The sequence below is a fragment of the Miniopterus natalensis genome, chromosome 13, assembly GCF_054644295.1.
Source record: "Miniopterus natalensis isolate mMinNat1 chromosome 13, mMinNat1.hap1, whole genome shotgun sequence".
In the NCBI taxonomy this organism is placed as follows: domain Eukaryota; kingdom Metazoa; phylum Chordata; class Mammalia; order Chiroptera; family Miniopteridae; genus Miniopterus; species Miniopterus natalensis.
In genome coordinates, this window is record NC_142093.1 from 53,997,776 (window position 1) to 54,017,495 (window position 19,720).

General features: G+C 53.3%; 1 protein-coding gene across 2 annotated transcripts; it reads left to right on the forward strand.

Moving 5' to 3' along the window:
* The first annotated feature begins 3,366 nt into the window (after positions 1 to 3,366).
* On the forward strand, positions 3,367 to 16,741 carry ZAP70 (zeta chain of T cell receptor associated protein kinase 70). Of its 2 annotated transcripts, none has more exons than XM_087823878.1 (12): positions 3,367 to 3,768; positions 4,408 to 4,568; positions 9,349 to 9,487; positions 9,599 to 9,686; positions 9,760 to 9,806; positions 10,018 to 10,069; positions 11,083 to 11,275; positions 11,756 to 11,962; positions 14,471 to 14,663; positions 14,747 to 14,887; positions 14,989 to 15,101; positions 16,302 to 16,741. In XM_087823878.1, exons 1-12 carry the CDS (start codon positions 3,367 to 3,369, stop codon positions 16,423 to 16,425), a joined length of 1,860 nt encoding a protein of 619 aa, XP_087680004.1. In that variant the 3' UTR covers positions 16,426 to 16,741. The 2 variants fall into 2 exon arrangements, with proteins under 2 accessions (XP_087680004.1, XP_087680005.1); XM_087823879.1 differs by having other exon boundaries at positions 9,599 to 9,680.
* The last annotated feature ends 2,979 nt before the right edge of the window (positions 16,742 to 19,720 follow it).

A 19,720-nucleotide genomic window follows, 5' to 3' on the forward strand; every position in this document is an offset into this window, starting at 1 on the left:
TGGTATGTCTATACCTTCCAGCTCCTTTACCCCCCTTTAATTAAAAAATTAAGTTACAATTTACATACTGTAAAATCCACTCATGCTAGTGAAAAACTGTGAGATTTGCAGATGCATAGAGCTGAGAAGCTACCATCTCAACCCAGAAACTCCCTCATGCCCCTTTGTAGTCAGTCCCACCCCCGGCCCCAGCCTGGGGCAGCCGCTGGTGACCTGTGCCTGTATGTGAGGACACAAATACAGTCCCCGACTCATCGCCTGCAGGTAACCGTTGGGACACGTAGGAAGCCCCTCAAGCCCGGCCCTCCCAGCCCTGGTGTCAGAAGCAATCCGGTTAGAAAGTTGATTCTGGCCTCTCCCCTAGTTGCCCTGACCCAGGCCTCCCCTGAAATGACTCCGATTTCGGTAGGGCAGGTCATCAAATAACGGTGTTTTGCATGCAATGTTGTTTCATTATAATGTTGATGAGAGAGAAAAAAATTCGATTCTCAGCTGGGCTGCTGTGTGGGGTTGGTATGGTCTCCTCATGTCTGTGTGGGTTTTCTCCAGGGACTCTGGTTTCCTTCCACACCCCAAGATGAGCAATGAGAGGAATCAGCGTGTCTACACTGCCCCAGTCTGAGGGAGTGTGTGTGTGTGAGTGACCCTGAGATGAAAGGGTGTCCTGTTCAGGGTGGGTCCCTCCTGGCACCCTGAGCTGCCATGAAGGGCTCCGAGCACCATGACCCTGAACTGGCATCAGCAGGTTGGAAAATAACCCTCTTCTTTTTTATTCACCTCTCTTAAATAGCTCACATTTATTTCAATTTTTTAAATTTAATTTTTTATTTATTGACTTTAGAGAGAGAGGAAGGGAGAGAGAGAGAAACATCGATTCGTTGTTCCACTTACTGATGCATTCGTTGGTTGTTTCTTGTATGTGTTCTGACCGGGGATTGAACCTGCAACCTTGGTGAATTGGGACGATAGTCTAACCAACTGACCTACGGGGCCAGGGTAGATGTTTAATATTAGAAGAGTTTTGGGTCTTTATTTAGAAGTTTGGTGGTGTTTTTGTGACCAGAAATATGCTGTATGAACTTTATTCTTGTTTATATCAATTAGCCTGTAGTAAAATTGGGTCCTTATACATCGTTTCACTTATAAGGGCAGTTTCCACAAAACTATCGATGGCGTGAAGTGAGGACTGACTGTATCTTCCTCTCAGACCCAGTAGCCACCCTTCATGTCCCTGGACACCGGCGGAGAGGCAGCCTTTCTCATCCACAAAAGCTTTCTTTGTGGCCCCTGCGTACATTTGCTTAACTAAGACAGGCACCCAGGGACCCTTTCCTGAACACAACCTATGCCTGGGTGGCCTTGCTGGGCCCACCTTAGTAGAGAAATGATCAGAAGCGGCAACGGGGAGATACTTTTTTGTCAACGTTATATAAAAACTCACAAATATACAGAAAAATGGGAAGAATTCATTGTATACCCATGAGCCACCCCTTAGATCCTACAATTCACATTTTGCTATATTTGTGTTGTCACATACAATTGATCCCCGTTTTCATTGGACTCATTTGTTTGTAACCCCAAACTAGTACTTGAGGCACTTTCACAGTCATTCGAGAACATCCGCCAGAGCAGGAAGAAATGTGAGCCTGCTGACTTGCACCTGGCCGGCGGAGCAAGGTGGCCCTCTGCCTTCTGGTTTTCGTTTTCATACTGGAAGCAAGTGTCCTTACAGCCTACGTGGTGCCTCACTTTTGTGCTGTTTGTTGGTGATTTCACTGCTTACCTGGCACCCCAGTGCAGTGCTGAAGTGCTGCCTAGTGTTTCTAGGTGCAAGGAGGCTGTGAGGTTCCTTACAAAAACAGTACGTGTTAGATGCGCTTAAAAATATAGTGCTGTTGGCCGAGTTCAAATGAATGAGTCGATAGTGTAAGGAGTCTTTGAACAGAAGTACACATATAAGAAGGTTATGTACTATTCAGTTAATGGAAATGTTGTGACTGAGCGAAGGACCTGAACCCTGGATTTCCTCTGGAACAACGGTTCAGTATCTGCCAATTCCATGTTTGCACTTACTACACAACTACTGTGAACAAGACTTGACTGTACCCATCTCCCAATCTATTCAGCCATCAGTCAATGCTATTTTTTTGGATGGCTTTCAAAGTGAATTACAGTCATTAGTACCCACCTAAAATTTTCTGCTCACAGATCATTATCTAGGGTTCAATATTTTGTTTTGTTGTTTTTAACCTGAGGGTCCAATACAATGAAATGAACAAATCTTAAGTGTACATTCTCAGAGTTTTATGGCAGAGCGCTGTGTAATCCAGTGCCCAGCATCATTACCCCAGAAGGTAGATAATTTTAGGTTGTCTGTCTCACCAGATATCTATTTATCTAAATAGCCTTAATTCCTTCTCCCTTTAAACGACCATACTTCCCAGTCACACACCTCATTTTAATGGCTCTATCAAAGCTCACATTGGAGTTACACCCTGATATATGTAACCAACCCCCTACTGATGGGTATTAAGATTAGCTTATGCTTTCTAGAAACTTGCCCATGAAGGCAGAGGGGGCAGAGCAAAGGGGAATTTCTAGTGCTGAGGGTGTGAGTGGAAAAGGGGAGGGGAAGGCTGATTAAGGTTCCTTTGATTAGCAAAGCTGGCTCCAGCCTCAGGGCCTTTGCACTGGCTGCTCCCTCTGCCTGCTGCCCTCTCCTGTGCTTTAGGAGAAGTTCGCTCCTCCTCCCCCTTCAGCTCTCCGCTCAAACCTACCTCTCAGAGAAGGTGGCCATTCCAGCAACAGGGGCCTCTTTCCCTCTTAATATCACTCTTTCCTTTGTACCACTGGGATCGACCTATAATTATTCTTCTGTCCTTTCCTTGTTTATTGCACCTCCCTCCCCCTCAGACTGTTATCTTCAGGAGGGCAGGGGCCATGTCTGTCTTTTCATCCGTGTCTCCCGCACCCGCCTGAAACACAGTGAGAATTCAACACGTGTTTGGGAATGAATGAATGAATGGATGGATGAATGAATGAATGAATGAACAAATGAATGAATGGTTCCAGGTGCTGGTGCGCGTGAGCCAGTGCGGGCGTCTGGGCTCTCCGCACAAGGTCTCTGAAAAGTCAGGGGCGGATTTGGGACTCCTTGATGGGGCTCCTCTCCAAGGTGATTTTGGAACAAAGCCGGCTCCACATGATGGGCACGGATGCCCCTCAATGTGATCTCCCTCCCACTGTACCCAGGCCCCCGGACGGAGCTCAGGACGCGAAGCTGAGGCCCTGACGAGCCCCGTATCCGCTTGACCCGCAGGGTCCGGCGAGGCGCAAGGGCGCGCGGTGTCCCGGGCAGCGGCGGCGATGCCGGACCCCGCGGCGCACCTGCCCTTCTTCTACGGCAGCATCTCGCGCGCCGAGGCCGAGGAGCACCTGAAGCTGGCGGGCATGGCCGACGGCCTCTTCCTGCTGCGCCAGTGCCTGCGCTCGCTGGGGGGCTACGTGCTCTCGCTGGTGCACAACGTGCGCTTCCACCACTTCTCCATCGAGCGCCAGCTCAACGGCACCTACGCCATCGCCGGCGGGACGGCGCACTGCGGCCCCGCCGAGCTCTGCGAGTTCTACTCGCGCGACGCCGAGGGGCTGCCCTGCAACCTGCGCAAGCCGTGCAACCGGCCGTCGGGGCTCGAGCCGCAGCCCGGGGTCTTCGACTGCCTGCGCGACGCCATGGTGCGCGACTACGTGCGCCAGACGTGGAAGCTGGAGGTGAGAGCGGGGCCCCCGGGGACCCTGGGGGTCCAGGAAGCTATGGGGACTGGGGGGGTAGAGCGGTCCTCTTCGCAGCCTGCGGTTTGCTGCGCTGCGTGGGATTTGGAAGCTGGAGGGGTTGCGCCCTGGCTGGGGGCGGGCCTCCGAGGCAGGGGCCTAAACTCCCAGAAGGAAAGGTGGAGGTAGCTAGCTCTCCGCCTGCATGGGGCGAGGCTTGGGCTGGTCTGGGCGTAGGGTTTGAGAGGAGGGTGGGGGCCTCGCCCTGGGGTAGGGTAGTCAGTGGGGCGGTGGGCTGTGGGCTTAGATCCCCTGCTTTACATCGACGTGCTCGACTTGGAGCTGGCGGTGAGCTTGGGGCCGTCTGGAGGCGGGGCTTGGGGCTTGGGGCTTGGGGCTTGGGGCTTGGGGCTTGGCCCTGGATGGGAGGGGCGTGGGTGGCTTGGGGAGAGAGCCTGGGATGGGGAGGCTGGCTGTGCTCAGCAGCCTGAAGGACTCACCCCAAGTGCGCCCTGGTAGGTTAGGGAGGGGTCTCATGGGGACGGAGGCCGTGGGGAGGGTCGAAGAGATGGAATAGGGTTCCTGTGGCCGCACACTCGAGGTCGCTTATAAGCGTGGCCTTGGCCCTTCCTTCCCTAGGGCGACGCCCTGGAGCAGGCTATCATCAGCCAGGCGCCCCAAGTGGAGAAACTCATAGCCACCACGGCCCACGAGCGGATGCCCTGGTACCACAGCAACCTGACGCGCGAGGAGGCCGAGCGCAAACTCTACGCGGGCTCGCAGACCGACGGCAAGTTCCTGTATGTGGGGATTGGGGCCGGGGGCTTTGGGGCGGTGAGGCCGGGGCAGGTCTCAGTGTCGGGTCGTGCGCTCCGTGTGCGTTTCTGAGCGAGCACTGGGCCGCTCTGTGGGAAGGAGCAGCAGTGCCGAGGGCCCCGTAGCAGCACTGCCTGGGTTGCAATCCAGGGGAATCTGCTGCTTACCTGCTGGGACTCGTAGCAAGGAGGTGAATTTCCTCTCCTTCATTCAACAGACATTTACTGAATGAATACCTACTATGTGCCAGGCACTGTTTCAGTGGACATGACAGTGAACAAAACAGACACAGGCCTCTGTCCTTGTGGAGGAGGGAGACAAAAAAGATGATTCAGTAACATACAGAGTGTGTCAGGAGGTGGTCAGTGCTCTCTGCACAGGTGGGGAGGGGACTGAGACTAGGTGGCCAGAAATGGCCTTTCCTAGCATGTGGCTTTTGAGTGAAGAACTGAAGGAGGTGAGGGGTGAGCTGTGCAGGTCCTGGGAGAAGGGTGTTCCTGGCAAATGGGAATGGCAAATACAAAGACCAGGAGGCAGGCTCTTGGCGTGTTCACAAAAAAGCAAGGAGGCTAGTGTCCTTGGAATAAGTGAGGGCTGAAGCAGGAGTGAGGGAAGGAGGCGACTTCCTCTGACTGCCCTGTGGGTGAGAGTAGTACCTCCCCAAGGGCCTGTTATAAGGATTGCGTGAAATTAATGTGTGTAAAGTAATAGCATAGTATCTGGCACATACTAAAACTGCACCAGATGTTAGCTCTTACTACATGTGGGTGGATGGTGTCTCTGCCGTGTCTGAGTTACAGCTGAGCCATATTTGTGAGTCTGTTATTGTGTAAGAACCCCTAAAGTGATTTAAATAACCTGCTGGGTGTTTGAAAGCCCTGCCAGCACTACTGCTTTCTGGTCGGGACACGGGTCCCTTTGTATAACAGATGTTATCCAGATGTCAGCTAAGGTCACCCTGGCTGGAGATATAGAGAAACTTGGTTCCTTCCTCTTTCCTGTGCCCTCAGGAAGCCCAATGCCCTCCCCAAAATGTCTGTGAGTTCTTGAGGGCCTCCCTTCTCATGGCCAAGTTCCTACAGGGCTGAATCCTCACTGTCACCCACCTCTCCTAGGCTGTTTCCTGTCCTGGGGCCAACCCACGGACTCCCTCAACTTCCCCACCCATGTGCGGTCCATGCGTAGGCACCAGATTGCCTGCAGGCCTCCCACAGGATGCAGGTTCCAATACAAGATTCTGTTGTCTGCTAATAAAATTAATTTTTTACCCTGCCTGACAGACGTAGGATAAAATTGGAGCAGTTTCTAAGGCTCCTGAGGGAACTCTTGAATGCATGTTACAGATAATGCTCAGCTGTAATAAAGGCTTTTGAACAACTTAAGATAGGGCTGTTTTCTCTGAGAGGGTAAACTGGGCCTTGCACTTGTATCAGTTAGCTTTTGCTACATAACAAACCGCCTCAAGACCTACTGGCTCAAAACAACATTTTTGTACTTGTCACAACTCTGTGAGTCAGCTGAGCCGTTCTCATTGGGGTCAGCTGGGCTGGGACTGAATAGGTTGGGATGGCCATGCTCATGTGTCTGGCTATTGGCCCCATGTCCCCTGGGTGATGGGGATGTACTGGCCACAGTGCTGTCACTGTCCAGTAGGCTAGCCTGGGCTTATTCAGTGGTGGTGGTCACAGGGTTCCCATGAGTAGTCACAGAGGGAAAGTGACAATACACTGGCACTTTTTAAGCCTCTGCTTGTGTAATGTTACTAATGTCCTATTGGCCAAAGCAAGTCATGTGGCCAAAACCAGGGACACTGTGGGAAAAGGGACTACCCACAGGAGAGGAATTAAGGCAGCCAGTTTTGCAAAGTTTACCATAGGATTGGAACAAGGAGGTCAAAATGGAGGTGATGGGCCTCTCAAACATGGGTGCTTGGGCTCCTTTCCTTTTGGGTTGTAAACCTGAGGGCAGAGCTTGCCTCTGGTGCTTCTAGAGGGCTCCATCTTCTAGTACATGGTGAGGGCTGGTGCTTGTCCAGCTGGTACCTGTCTTCATCCAGATGCTGCACATGCCCCGTCTCGGGCATAATGCTTTCTAAGGCATTACCTACATCTGGTCACAGGCCTCACATAAATTCGATCTCACTTGCTGGTGCACATGCTCACCCAGGTGCCAGAGGTTCTGGGACTCTCTCCACGCTGCACACAACAAAGGGATATTATAGGACTCTCTTGCTGATGTAGCTGGCTCTTCCTCTTCATCTCTGCTTTCTCCTTTATCACATGGATTTTCCTCTTTGTTTTTACAGTCCAGAGTTTCCTTCCCTGGTTTCATCTCAATTCAGCTTCTCATCACCTCAGTTTTTGCCTCCCTTCTGTCTTGGGTTTTCTCTCTTCTCTCTTCCCCTCTCCTCCCTTCCTCTTTCCCACATACAGACAATGATTGCATCATTCCAGTGGTCTTAAAAGTCCCCCCCTGCCCGGTTGCCTAAGAGCCCCTGAAAGTATCAAAGGAGTCTTGGGGGAGGTAGCGGGTGAAGTAATTGAGTAGGGCTTCTGAGCCCTCACCCTGGCTCAGCTTTTTTTTTTTTTTTTTTTTTAAGATTTTTAAATTGTTTTTTGTTTGTTTTTTTAGAGGGGGGGGGGGAGAGAGAGAAACACCAAGTGAGAGTGAAGCATCCATCAGCTGCCTCCTGCATGCCCCCTACTGGGGATCGAGCCTGAAACCTGGGCATGTGCCCTGACCCGGAATTGAACCAGCAACTCTTTTGGTATATGGGGCGATGCCCAACCAACTGAGCCACACCAGCCAGGGCCCGGCTCAGCTTTGACTTGTTTCATATCTTAAGCTTCCATGAAAGATATTTGACAAAGAATTCCATTGCCCAAAGGAAAAGTTTGCAGTTTTTTGCATTAACACAGCGGAGTTTATGACAGGCTTAGAGTTAACCAGTCTTTTGAGATAAGAGGAGTCTCAGGAGAACCAGGGCCAGTGGCTTTGAACAGCCAGTGCTTTGGACGTCAAGCTGGCTTGAAGGCTCAGGGAGGTAGGACCAACACTGGCCATGGAGGTTGAGGCTGAAGGGGTAGGATCTGGGAATAGGATAGGACTGAGGCTGGTGCTGAGGTTCAGAAGCAGTTGGAGCAGTGACATTATGAGGGATAGTAACTTGTGCTGGGAAAATGCCAAGGGACCAGAAGCAGCTACAGTGAGCCAGACTGCTGGAAAGTTAGGCAGGGTGGACTTCAGCAAAAACGGCCGTAGATTCTCCTTGTGGGTCTATAGTCAATAACTGCTTCTCAGTATGTAGAGAGTTAGGGGCTGAAGGTCAAACTGTGGGCACAGAACCCCACACAGGGCAGGGGAGGTCCTGAGGCCTGGGACATGCCCAGAACTGGCCTGGTTCTGGGATTAGGATGCAGGATGTGATAGAAAAATGAGTACCACTCAGGCCTGCAGTTGAGACCAGGGCCACGAGTAGCACTGGCCACAGTTCAGAGCTGGTAAGTTGTTCCTTACGCTGTTTGCTGCCAGCTGCTGCCTTTCTGCATAATTGCAGCATTTGTGGTCTGGTTGATTCAGTGTGAAAACAAACGACCCATGAGAAAGGCCTTCAAGAGTATATTGTTAAGTGGTTCTTAACCTCTTCTGGATTTGGTCGCCTTTGGAACCCCTCCCAGACATACCCTCTAGAGCGGTCAGGGGGTCTGTGTGTGCACGCGTGTGTGGGTAGACAGGGTCTTACTGCACAAAGGCCCATCTTTGAGGGGCTCAATTCCCATTCAGAGTCATGGATTATTTTGGCAAATTTCCACCAGAGGACAGTCAAGGGTCTCATTCTGTCAAAGGTCGGTCTGTTACAACAATGGGCGGGTCTATGTCCTGGTTTGTACGAAATGATCTAGCCACAGGATTGTGCTTACCTCTGTTGCTCTTCGTGTAGAAATGACTTTCCTCGAGAGAATGGTCCTAGGGCCACCTGTGTAGACCTGTCTGTCCTCTCTGAGTGACTTTGTGTCCACCATAGATGGTCAGTAGCCCTCTACTGGTGGCCAAGTGTCCCTGTGGAAGGCTCAGTGTCCCCTGGGAAGGCTGAGTGTCCCTTGAGGATGGTTGAGTGTCCCCTGGGAAGGCTGACTGTCCCCTGCAGAAGGTTGAGTGTCCCCTGGGAAGGCTGAGTGTCCCCTGCAGAAGGTTGAGTGTTCCCTGAGGAAGGCTGAGTGTCCCCTGCAGAAGGTTGAGTGTCCCCTGGGAAGGCTGAGTGTCCCCTGCAGAAGGTTGAGTGTTCCCTGAGGAAGGCCGAGTGTCCCCTGGGAAGACTGAGTGTCCCCTGGGAAGGCTGAGTGTCCCCTGTGGAAAACCAAGTGTCCAGCCATGTGTGGCCCAGTATTCCACCACAGAGGACCAGGTATCCCTCTGTGGATGGCCCAGTGTCCAGCTGTGGGTGGCTGAGTGTCAAGGCTGAGTGTGCTGTGTAAGGCCCAGTTTTGCTTTGTGAATGGTCTGCCCTTAGATCACTGAGTCTCCTGTGACACTGTGATTCCCCTCTCTGCTCTCTGACCCCTGGGTCCCACTGGCCTGGAGGTTACTAGTAGGTCTGGAAGTTAAATGGGACCTGACCAGCCTTGACTCCCCGAGTCCCTGCAGCTTTTCCACGAAGCTCCGAGCCCATAAGGTGTGGGTGTGGGAACTGGGGCCCAGCAGGGGGACACCACGACAGGGGCCCAGGTAATTATAGGGGTGACCTTCCCTCCTTGTCCCCACCAGGCTGAGGCCCCGGAAAGAGCAGGGCACGTACGCGCTGTCTCTGATCTATGGGAAAACCGTGTACCACTACCTCATCAGTCAGGACAAGGCGGGCAAGTACTGCATACCCGAGGGGACCAAGTTTGACACGCTCTGGCAGGTGAGCCGCCCGCCCCCTCCCGCCCCTCTGTTGTGAGGGAGACCCCTTTGCGAGGTGCTCAGGCTCCTGGGGAGGAGAGGAGCTGACCCTGACCACCCCCCACCCCTGCAGCTGGTGGAGTACCTGAAGCTGAAGGCAGACGGGCTCATCTACTGTCTGAAGGAGGCCTGTCCCAACACCAGTGCCAGCGCCAGTGCAGGTGCGCAGGGCCACGGGATGGGGGAGCAGGAGATACTGTCCCTCACCCCTCACCGTCCTTTCTGTTCCCTCAGGGGCCGCTGCTCCCACACTCCCAGCCCACCCATCCACGTTCACTCACGTGAGTCAGCCAGCATCTCAGAGTTGGGGTCTCAGGGATGGGCTATGGGTCCCGTTCCCAGGGCGAGGCTGGGGTGGAGTGGGGCTGCTGTGGAATGGGAGAGGGTTGCCTGTCACTGTCCCTGGGAGTCCTCAGAGGATATGGGTCACATGAGAGGGGCTGGTGCCCTCAGCTTAGGCCCTACTGACCATTGTGACCCTATGACATTTAGCCTCAGAGACGGATCGACACCCTCAACTCAGATGGATATACTCCTGAACCAGGTGAGCTGGCAGAGGTGGAGGTGTGTGGTCGGTTTGATGCCAGGTTGATGGCAGGGTCTCTGGCTGGCTCAGGGTGTGTCCAGGGAGACGGTGGGCCTGACCTGGCCTGTGGCAGTTGGATTGGTTGGCCCTGTGCACACACTGTACCTACAGACACCTGCAGGGGGCACACCCATTATCCCTTCCTGTGTGCATGTACCTGGGCGTGTGCAGATATACAGGGAAGAACACGTGCCTGGCCTGGGATGCCCAGAGCACAGAAACACATTTGTTAAGCATCCACTATGTGCCAGTTACACTCCGAGCACGTGATGTGCACATGAGCTCGTTGGGTCCTCCTGACATGCCATAGGATGTAGTCACAGTAATTATTGTCAATATACAGATGAGGAAGGAGGGCAGTAACTTTCTAAGGTCACGCAGCCAGGTGGCGGGGAAGTGGGATTGGACCTGGGCGGATAGGCTTCGGAGGCCATGTTCCTAACATGCCCTGCTGCAATGCTCATGTGCTTGATGTGTGGATGCAAGCCTTCCACGTGTGTGCTCAGAGAACATACATGGCTGTGTGTGCACACAAAGGCTCTCCTGTGGAGACCTCTTAAACATAGCTGCATGGTGCCTATGGAGATGTGGCCAGGCACAGAAGTAGGTGGATGCGTCATGCACACACAGGCACAGGTGTGCACATTCCAGCTGGCACACTAACACTCTTATAGACATGGATGGGAGTATACATGGGTGTGTATGCGTAAACACACAGGGCACACATGGTTGCACGTGCACACGGATGCATAAGCCTTTGGGGTCCACTTGGACGTGGCTTCTCAGTGCACCCATAGATGGGAGTACACGTGTGCACATGCACACACATGTACCCATGTGCATGTACATGCTCTAGGAGGTACACCCCTGTCTGGGGCACATGCCTTGTGGGCACAGAGGCTCCCTGCCCTCCCAGCCCCCTGCCTCTGTCCCTCTTCTTGACCTGGGAGTGCATGCTTCTGTGTGCCCAGCACGCCTAGCATCCCCAGAGAAACCGCGGCCAATGCCCATGGACACAAGCGTGTATGAGAGCCCCTACAGTGACCCCGAGGAGCTCAAGGACAAGAAGCTCTTCCTGAAGCGCGAGAACCTCCTCATAGCTGACATCGAACTTGGTTGCGGCAACTTTGGCTCAGTACGCCAGGGCGTCTACCGCATGCGCAAGTACGGCTGCCCCCATGCACTGGGGAGGGGTGGAGCCAGGATGTGACATCAGTTTCCCTGGAAAACAGACCCTGTGTCAGGACATTGCTAGAGGATTTCCTAATAGCACTTGGGGACCGCACCTGAGAGAGGGAGTGAGAGAAGCACCGTGGGGCGGGCAGGCTGGGCCAGGCTGCAGTGGCTGATCACAGGCTTTGGCCAATCCCAGGGGCGCTGCAGAGGGGCCCCCTGAACCCCTGAATCCACTCGTCATTGGATGTAGACTGCCTAGGGGAGAATGTAACTTTGAATGAAACTGCTCTTTCCATTGAGGGGCAGTTCTGAGGAGGGACTTGGCTGAGTGCCTGGGTGCTGCAGGGAGATCTGGGGGGCAAACCACAGCATCCACTACACAAGTCCAGGGTGGAGGAGGCAGGTTGGGGCCACGAGTGGCCGAGCAGGGCCCGTGCTGACTCACGTGTGTGCCTCTGGCATGGGCAGGAAGCAGATTGACGTGGCCATCAAGGTGCTGAAACACAACACAGAGAAGGCAGACAAGGATGAGATGATGCGGGAGGCGCAGATCATGCACCAGCTGGACAACCCCTACATTGTGCGGCTCATCGGCGTCTGCCAGGTGGAGGCCCTCATGCTGGTCATGGAGATGGCAGGCGGCGGGCCCCTGCACAAGTTCCTCATCATGAAGAAGTGAGCCCTGGGCTGCTGGGTGGTTGGGACTCGGGGCTCATCCTGTCCACTCATGGGTGTGCCCCGCCCTGAGTGCATACTCATTCTATTTTTATTTTATTTTATTTTTTTAAAATTATTTTCGAGTGGAAGAGAGGGAGAGAGAGAGGTTTTTTATTTCACCTCTTTATGCATTCATTGGCTAACTCTTGTATGTGCCCTGACCGGGGATTGAACCCACAACCTTGGAGTATTGGGATGACTCTCTAACCAACTGATACCTGGCCAGGGCCCACACTCATTCTGCGTGTTCATAGACACACTCACACCTACCCCCCAGCACACCCTGATGTGCACACTCATGCCCACAGGGCAGAGCCTGACCTCCCTGTTTGAGTCCCAGTTCTGCCACCAACTATTGTGACTCCAGGAAGGTCTCCTAATTTGACTGGGCCTCAGTTTCCTCATTTGTACCATGTGGTGATCACAGTATTTACCTTAAGGGGCCCTTGTGAGGATCAAATGAGTTGATATTTATAAAGTGCTAGCGCAGCAGCTGGCACTGCTTATGAGAGTTTTCTGAGTATTGGCTCTGAGTACTGTAATGATTCCTACCCCAGCTCTCCTGGCCAGATTCATAACCCACCTGAAATTAGGTTGATTGTCTCTGACCTAAAGCAGAGTCAGCAAACTGCAGCCCATGGCTTGCTTTTGTCCTGCATGGTTTTGATTTTTTTTTTTTTTAATCCTTACCTGAGAATATTTTTTCCATTGCTTTTCAGAGAGAGTGGAAAGGGGGGAGAGGAGAGGGAGAGAGAGAAACATTGATGTGTGAGAGAGAGAGACATCAATTGGTTGCCTCCCACATGCACCCCAACTGGGAGCTGGGGATGGAGCCTGCAACCGAGGTACGTTCCCGTGGCCAGAATCAAACCTGGGACCCTTCAGCCCACTAGCCCACGCTCTAACCACTGAGCCAGACTGGCCAGAGCTGGTTTTGCATTTTTAAAGGGTTGTAAAAGAAAAAGCAAACATGAGGATACATGGCAGAGACCACATTCAGCCTTCTGAGGCTACAATATTACTGTCTACCTGGCCCTTTACAGAAAAAATTTGCTGACCTCTGATATAAAGAAATTGCAATTTCATTTGTGTTCCCTCACGCCTCAGACTTTTTTTTAAAATATATTTTTATTGATTTCAGAGAGAGGAAGGGAGAGGGAAAGAGAGAGAGAAACATCAATGATGAGAGTCATTGATCAGCTGCTTCCTGCATGTGCCCTGACCGGGAATGGAACTGCAATCTCCTGGATCCTAGGTCGACGCTCAACCGCTGAGCCACACCTGGCTGGGCACGCCTCAGACTCTTACTCCCACAGATAGTCTTTTACACTCACTGAGGCAGGTGCCTGCCAGCCCCCACTCTTGCTGGTGTGCCCGCCTTCCTAGTGGGCCCAGCTCATGCATTCAGTCATTGCACAGGTGTTTGGGCGATTTCTCTGTGACAGGTACTATCACAGCACTGGGGATGCATCAGTGGACAAAAGAGACAAAGATTTCTGAATTCTGGTTGGAGAAGAGAGGCTTTAAATAATTATAATACAATAAAGTGTGGAGTATGTCGGGAGATAAGTACTGTGGAAGAGGGCCTGGGAGTGTCAGGGTGGGAGGAGAGAAGTGAGAAGGTGAGGTTTGTGCAAACTGAGGGAAGCAGCCAAGTGCAGCTCTGGGGAAAGTGTTTTCGGCAGAGGGCACGGCCAGTGCAAAGGCCCTGAGGTACACCCAAGCCTGGTGTGGTGGAGGAACAGTGAGGGGGCCTGTGGCTGGAACTGATGTGGGTGGGAAGGTGATGGGTCATATTTTGCAGGGCCTTGTGGGCATGGGGAGGACTTGAATTTTGACCCTGAGTGAGGTGGGGACCCTTCAAGGCTGTGGGCAGAGGAGGAGGAGGACCCTGACTCCCTTCTGGGGAGGCCAGACCATGGGGTCGAGGGCGGAGGTGAATGTTCTGGTCCAGTGAGCGATGATGGAGGCTGGGCCAGGTGGCAGAAGCCAAAGTGCGAGAAGCAGGGGGTTCTGGAGGGTCCTGAGGGCAGAGCTGCCAAGTAAGCTGGCGGCCTGGATGGTGGGCATGAGAGAGGGGAGCTGAGGGCAGGGCTCTGGCCTGAGCTTGTGAGAGGTGGAGCTGCTGGGGGTGAGAGGGGAGAGAGGAGCAGCGGTGTGTGTGTGTGTACAATCTGTAGCTTAGCTCTGTCCTTACAGTCTTTGAGATGCCTGTGAGACCCCTTGAGGGAACATGGAAGATACAGACAAGTGATAAGTGTGGAAATCGTATATGTGGGTGAAATTTACAGCCTGGACACTGCACGAGGGCAGAGGCTTTGACTATGTGTTCACTGTGGTGTCCCCAGCCCCGTGGCTGATGCTTAATTAGCATGAGCCATGCCCATCTGGGTCAGAGACATGGGCTTGGCCCCCTTGGGAACTTGGGCTGTCCCTACCCGCTGCCCCCCTTCCCCCTGCCCCCAGGGAGGAGATCCCCGTCAGCAATGTGGCAGAGCTGCTGCACCAGGTGTCCATGGGGATGAAGTACCTGGAAGAGAAGAACTTTGTGCACCGTGACCTGGCAGCCCGCAACGTCCTGCTGGTCAACCGGCACTACGCCAAGATCAGCGACTTCGGCCTCTCCAAGGCACTGGGCGCCGACGACAGCTACTACACCGTGAGCCCCTCCCCTTTGGTGCCAGCTGGGTGGGTGGGTAGAGGATCCGCAAGCCCTGACCCAGCAGCGTCCCCCCTCCCCAGGCCCGCTCGGCGGGGAAGTGGCCACTCAAGTGGTACGCGCCCGAGTGCATCAACTTCCGCAAGTTCTCCAGCCGCAGTGACGTCTGGAGCTATGGGGTCACCATGTGGGAGGCCTTCTCCTATGGCCAGAAGCCCTACAAGGCAGGCGTGGGCAAGGGGGGGCACTGGGCTGGGTGTGAAGGCGGGGGTGGGGGTGGCTGGGCCTGGGCACTCACGTATGCACTTGGCTCTGGCTTGAGCAGAAGATGAAGGGGCCCGAGGTCATGGCCTTCATCGAGCAGGGCAAGCGGATGGAGTGCCCACCAGAGTGTCCGCCCGAAATGTATGCACTTATGACCGACTGCTGGATCTACAAGTGAGTGCCAGTGGGCGGGAGGGACGCGGCTCAACTGACACCTGGGCCTGGGGCAGGAGGTCTTAGTGCCCAGTCACTCGGCCCAAGAAAACTCCACTGGGTGTCATCCCACCCAAAGACCCATCAGTTCACTGCCCTTCCAACACTCAACTGTTCTGCGTCTGTGCTCAACCCTCCAACACTCACCCTGCTCCAGCGGGCCAACGCCTCACCACCCTATCTGTGGACAGACACCCAGTGCTCCAGCTTCTAAACCCCAGGCCCCCACCGGACAACATTCAACACATTGATACCACAATACTCAAACGGGTTACTACTCTGTTACCCAGAATAGGGTACCAATTTTCACGCACGGGATAATACTCCAGCATCTAATCCCTCAGTTCCCCACCAGCCAACATTAAACACCTAATTACCCAAACAGGCCAACACCAAAGTACACAAACACTCAGTATATTCAAACCCCATCTCTGGTTAAAGCTTAACACCCCAACTCCTAACACCATCAATATCCCAACTTCCCATCAGACAACAGGCAGCACAGACCCAAGGAAGCTGTCACCCTACACTGATCGTGCAACGTGTGTGCATTCCAGCATCTGCTACCTTTCCCAGTCCACCCAACACGCATTGCTCCACTGGCCAACACCTGTGACAGTGATACCCAGACACCGACGCAATCCAATAAATAGACACCCTACTTAAGATAAATAAATAGCAGGTGATCAGCCTTCCCTACTCAAACGTGAACTACCTCACAAGAAACACCTAATACAGTGCATGGATCCTCCACACATGGTACCATTAGTACCCCAACCCTCACCACCCAACCACCCTCAGTACCCCAACTTTCAGTTCCATTGTGGGCAGCATACTTTGCACACTTATAAGCCTGCACCTAGTACCCATATACCCTGACCCTGGGCACATCCATGCACATGCTCTACTGAGCATTCAGTAGCTCAGCTCCCCATGGTCAATAGTTGTCAGCTAAGGACTCAGTGAATTCAACTCCCCAAGTCTTTGTTAGTTAACACCCACGTCCTGTGCGTCTGCAGCCCTTCTATTGACCTCTCCGTTACCCAGTACTTCACCACCTCGACAGCCCCATGATTTTCTGAGCCCCATGCATGTCTGCCTCCAGCTGAACTTGGGTTCTGGCTGGTGGTCAGTGGCCTGGATCTGCCCCACCCCCCACAGGTGGGAGGACCGTCCTGACTTCCTGACTGTGGAGCAGCGCATGCGGACCTACTACTACAGCTTGGCGAGCAAGGCTGAGGGCCCCCCAGAGTGTGGGAAGGGGGTCGAGGCTGCCAGTGCCTGAGCACCAGCCTGCCCAGGGCCTCAGGCCCCTGTGCCCAGCTTCTGCTCTGTGCCTGCAGCCCCAGCCCAGGACCTCCTGTCTGGCTGGGCCAGCCCGGTTCCTCTGCCCCGCAGCTGGGCTGTGGAGGGGGTAGCTGAGGCCTCAGGCCCACACCGGTCTAGCATCCCCTACCTGGTTGCCCGTCCTTTCTGGCTGGGGGAGGAGGGAAGCCCTGGGGTGGGGGTGAGATTGTGTAGCCTGATCCTGGGCTGGTATGTGCTGAGGGGCCCTGAGCTGAGGGGTGCTTACAACAAGGATCCTCCTTCCTTGGGGCCCTGAAGGGGAAGACTGGGAATCTTTGGGTGGCAAGACCTCAACCATTGGAATAAATTCAGCCTCTTGCTTGAGATTCCTCATTTTTTTGGGTGAGGGTGGGACCAGGAAAGGGGGCCACAGGAAGTGCTTGAAAACAACTTTTCTTATTTGCGGCTCGCTTTCCCACTTCTCTGCCCTGGGAACATCATTAAAGTGAGGGACTATTGGGAAACCAAGGCAGGTGAGTGTGGGGTGCTGAGGGGCGATGTGCACAGCTAGGCCTCTGCTTCCCTACTTTTGTGAGTGCATGAAAGCATCACCTGGAGAGACTTTAACACACGCTGACCCTTCTGCGCCCAAGTGCACGTGCGCGCACACACACACACAACTCAGCATTGTTACATATTAAAGTGCCCTCAGGTGATTCTACCACCCAGCGTCCGGCTCGGCTGTCCAGCCTTTCTTCCTGGGCCAGTCATAGCTGGAGTTTTCATCACCAGGTGTCCCAAGTGTCACCTCAGTCCCACTCGGAAGACCAGTCCCTAAGCTCTTGTTGCCTCAGTTTCCCCACATGGAAAACTGGGATGTTGGAGCACAGAATCCAACAGGCGTGAAATGGAGCCAGGTGCCTGTGTTTTCCTCCCACCCCGAACTAGCTCCCCTTCCTGAGCTGTGATTGGGCCCCGTCCCAGTTCCCAGCCTCATTCTCTTGGCTGGGCCCCCACAGTGATTGGCTCAAGGGCGGCCCAAGACCCACTCAGAGCCCAGGAAAGGCAAGGAGATTCTCTGTGGCTTCTGGGAAGGCGGTTTTCTTATTTGTGGAGATCTGGGCTGCCTGTGGCTGTTTGTGGAGTTATAGGGGAGGGCTGGGGGCTCCAGCCGTTGTGCCGAGTGGGAGTATAAGGTCCAGATGGGTGACATCCAGAGAAGAGACCCCCGAGCCTTCGTGACCTGTGAGTACATTATCAAAACCATGAAATTGACGTTGAGATGTTTAACTTAGGTACAGACGTTGCTGTGATCTCACCATTTACTGTTGATTTTTTTAATACTTGATACATAAGTTTCATGTAAGCATATTCTGTAATGAACTTTGTAGTCTACATGGAGGTAAATTCAGAGGACCCCAGCTATACAGTCAGCTCAGATACGAAGGCACTGCTATGTGCATGCGCTTGGCGAGTAAGTTTGTAAAGGTCTGGAAGTTTCTGAGGGATTCCAAGCGCTGCCAGACATTATCTTCCTGCATTTAGAGTTGATACAGACAGGGAGAGCAGAGATCCGACAGTTAAAGACACAAACTCAAATTACTCCCATTTTTGACATTTAAAATGTAAACCAGGGAAGCCTTGCAAACCATGAGATATAATAGCTTTGGTTGGAAAATGCATATTAGTTCCATATCACTGAATTTGGATAACACCAATAAAATGCAAACACTGTTTTTAAAGTGTTTTTAGACTAATGAACAAATCAAGAAAAAATCACATCAAGCCTGGCTGGTGTGGCTCAGTTGCTTGAGTGTCCTCCCATGCACCAAGAGGTCGCAGGTTTGACTCCTGGTCAAGGCACATGCCTGGGTTGGGGGGTGCAGGAGGCATGGGATCGATGACTCATCATTGATGTTCCTATCTCTCTCCCTCTCCCTTCCTCTCTTTCTAAAAAAATCAATAAAAACATTAAAAAAAAATTACATCACTAGTACAATTTCATGGCTTCCCACATTCTGTTTGCAGACACTTCAGTTTTATTAAATTCACTTGTTATGGGACAATTCACATTATTACATAAAGTATTACATCATAAGAGAACTAAATTTTCACTGTCTGCATTTCTTTTATAGGCACCATTAATTGTTTTGTTTTATTATTGCTGAAATTACTTTATGGAAGGGGGTGTTAAAAGTGATCAGCTCTGGGTGTCAAATTCCCTGGGGACGCTAAGTGTGCGCCCAGTAAATGTTGACCCGATGAAGGAGGGTGCGTTTCCACAGAGCTACCACCAGGTGCCGCTGTGCCCCAAGCCAAGGTCGCCCAGTTCCTCCCTTTGGGCCTGGCCTCTGGCCCTGCTTCTGGGCGTCTCTTCTGCCTGGAGCACGACCCCAGGCTCTTTCCTGCGCTTCAGGCCCCCAGTCCTGTCCCCTGTAATCCGTTCACCCCAGAACCACTTTCAGGGTCTTTCCTACCAACAGTTTTGAACTTCTTCCAGGATTCCCCAATCATATCACCCCCTCCCCACGCCCCCGCTGTGTTCAGCACCAGGTCTTCTTAACATGAATTGAGTGACAATCCGAGGCTATGTGCACCTCTGAAAAGGCCCTATTAGCTTCAGGCCTTACACATCCGTTAGCTGGGGGTCAGGGGTGCGGTGAGGCCGCCCTGGGCGGCGCTTGTGGGCTCAGGAGACAGTGCCTGGGAGACCAGAGGGATCTGCTGTTGAGGGGCTCTTGGGGTAGCTGTTTCTGGGCTCTGGCTGTGGAGGAGGGTTGGGCTGGTGCCGGGGAGTCCAGTGTCGTGGGGGTTCCCACTGTTGAGGGAACCTGTTGTAAAGATCTTAGGGGAGCTGTGCTGTGACTGAGCCTGTGCAGGCTCCTCCCTTTGGCTGGGGTGCCAGTGGTTCCCAGGCTGGGCCATTGAGGCCAGTGGTTGGCTGTGGGGGTTCTTTGCTGCAGGGCCCTGCTGCTCCAGGGTTTGGGGTGGCTCCTGGGGAGTCCAGCTGCTGAGCATGATGCAGGTGATTAGCTTATACAGGCCTTGGGCTTGTCAACGTAAGAAACATTCAAACCTGTGAAGCATTTTTGTGAGTTTATTTGAGCCAAACTGTTGACAAATGCTGGGAAGCAGAATCTCAACGGACTGAGGTAATGCTCCAGAGAATGGCAGCTTTGCACCTGGTTTTTTGCATTGCAGTCAAAAGGGGGACATAAGGCAGACAGCGCTGGGCTGCTGCTGCCGCCCCTGCCAGCCCCTTGGGCCTCAGCGAGGCTGGGTGATGCTCCAGA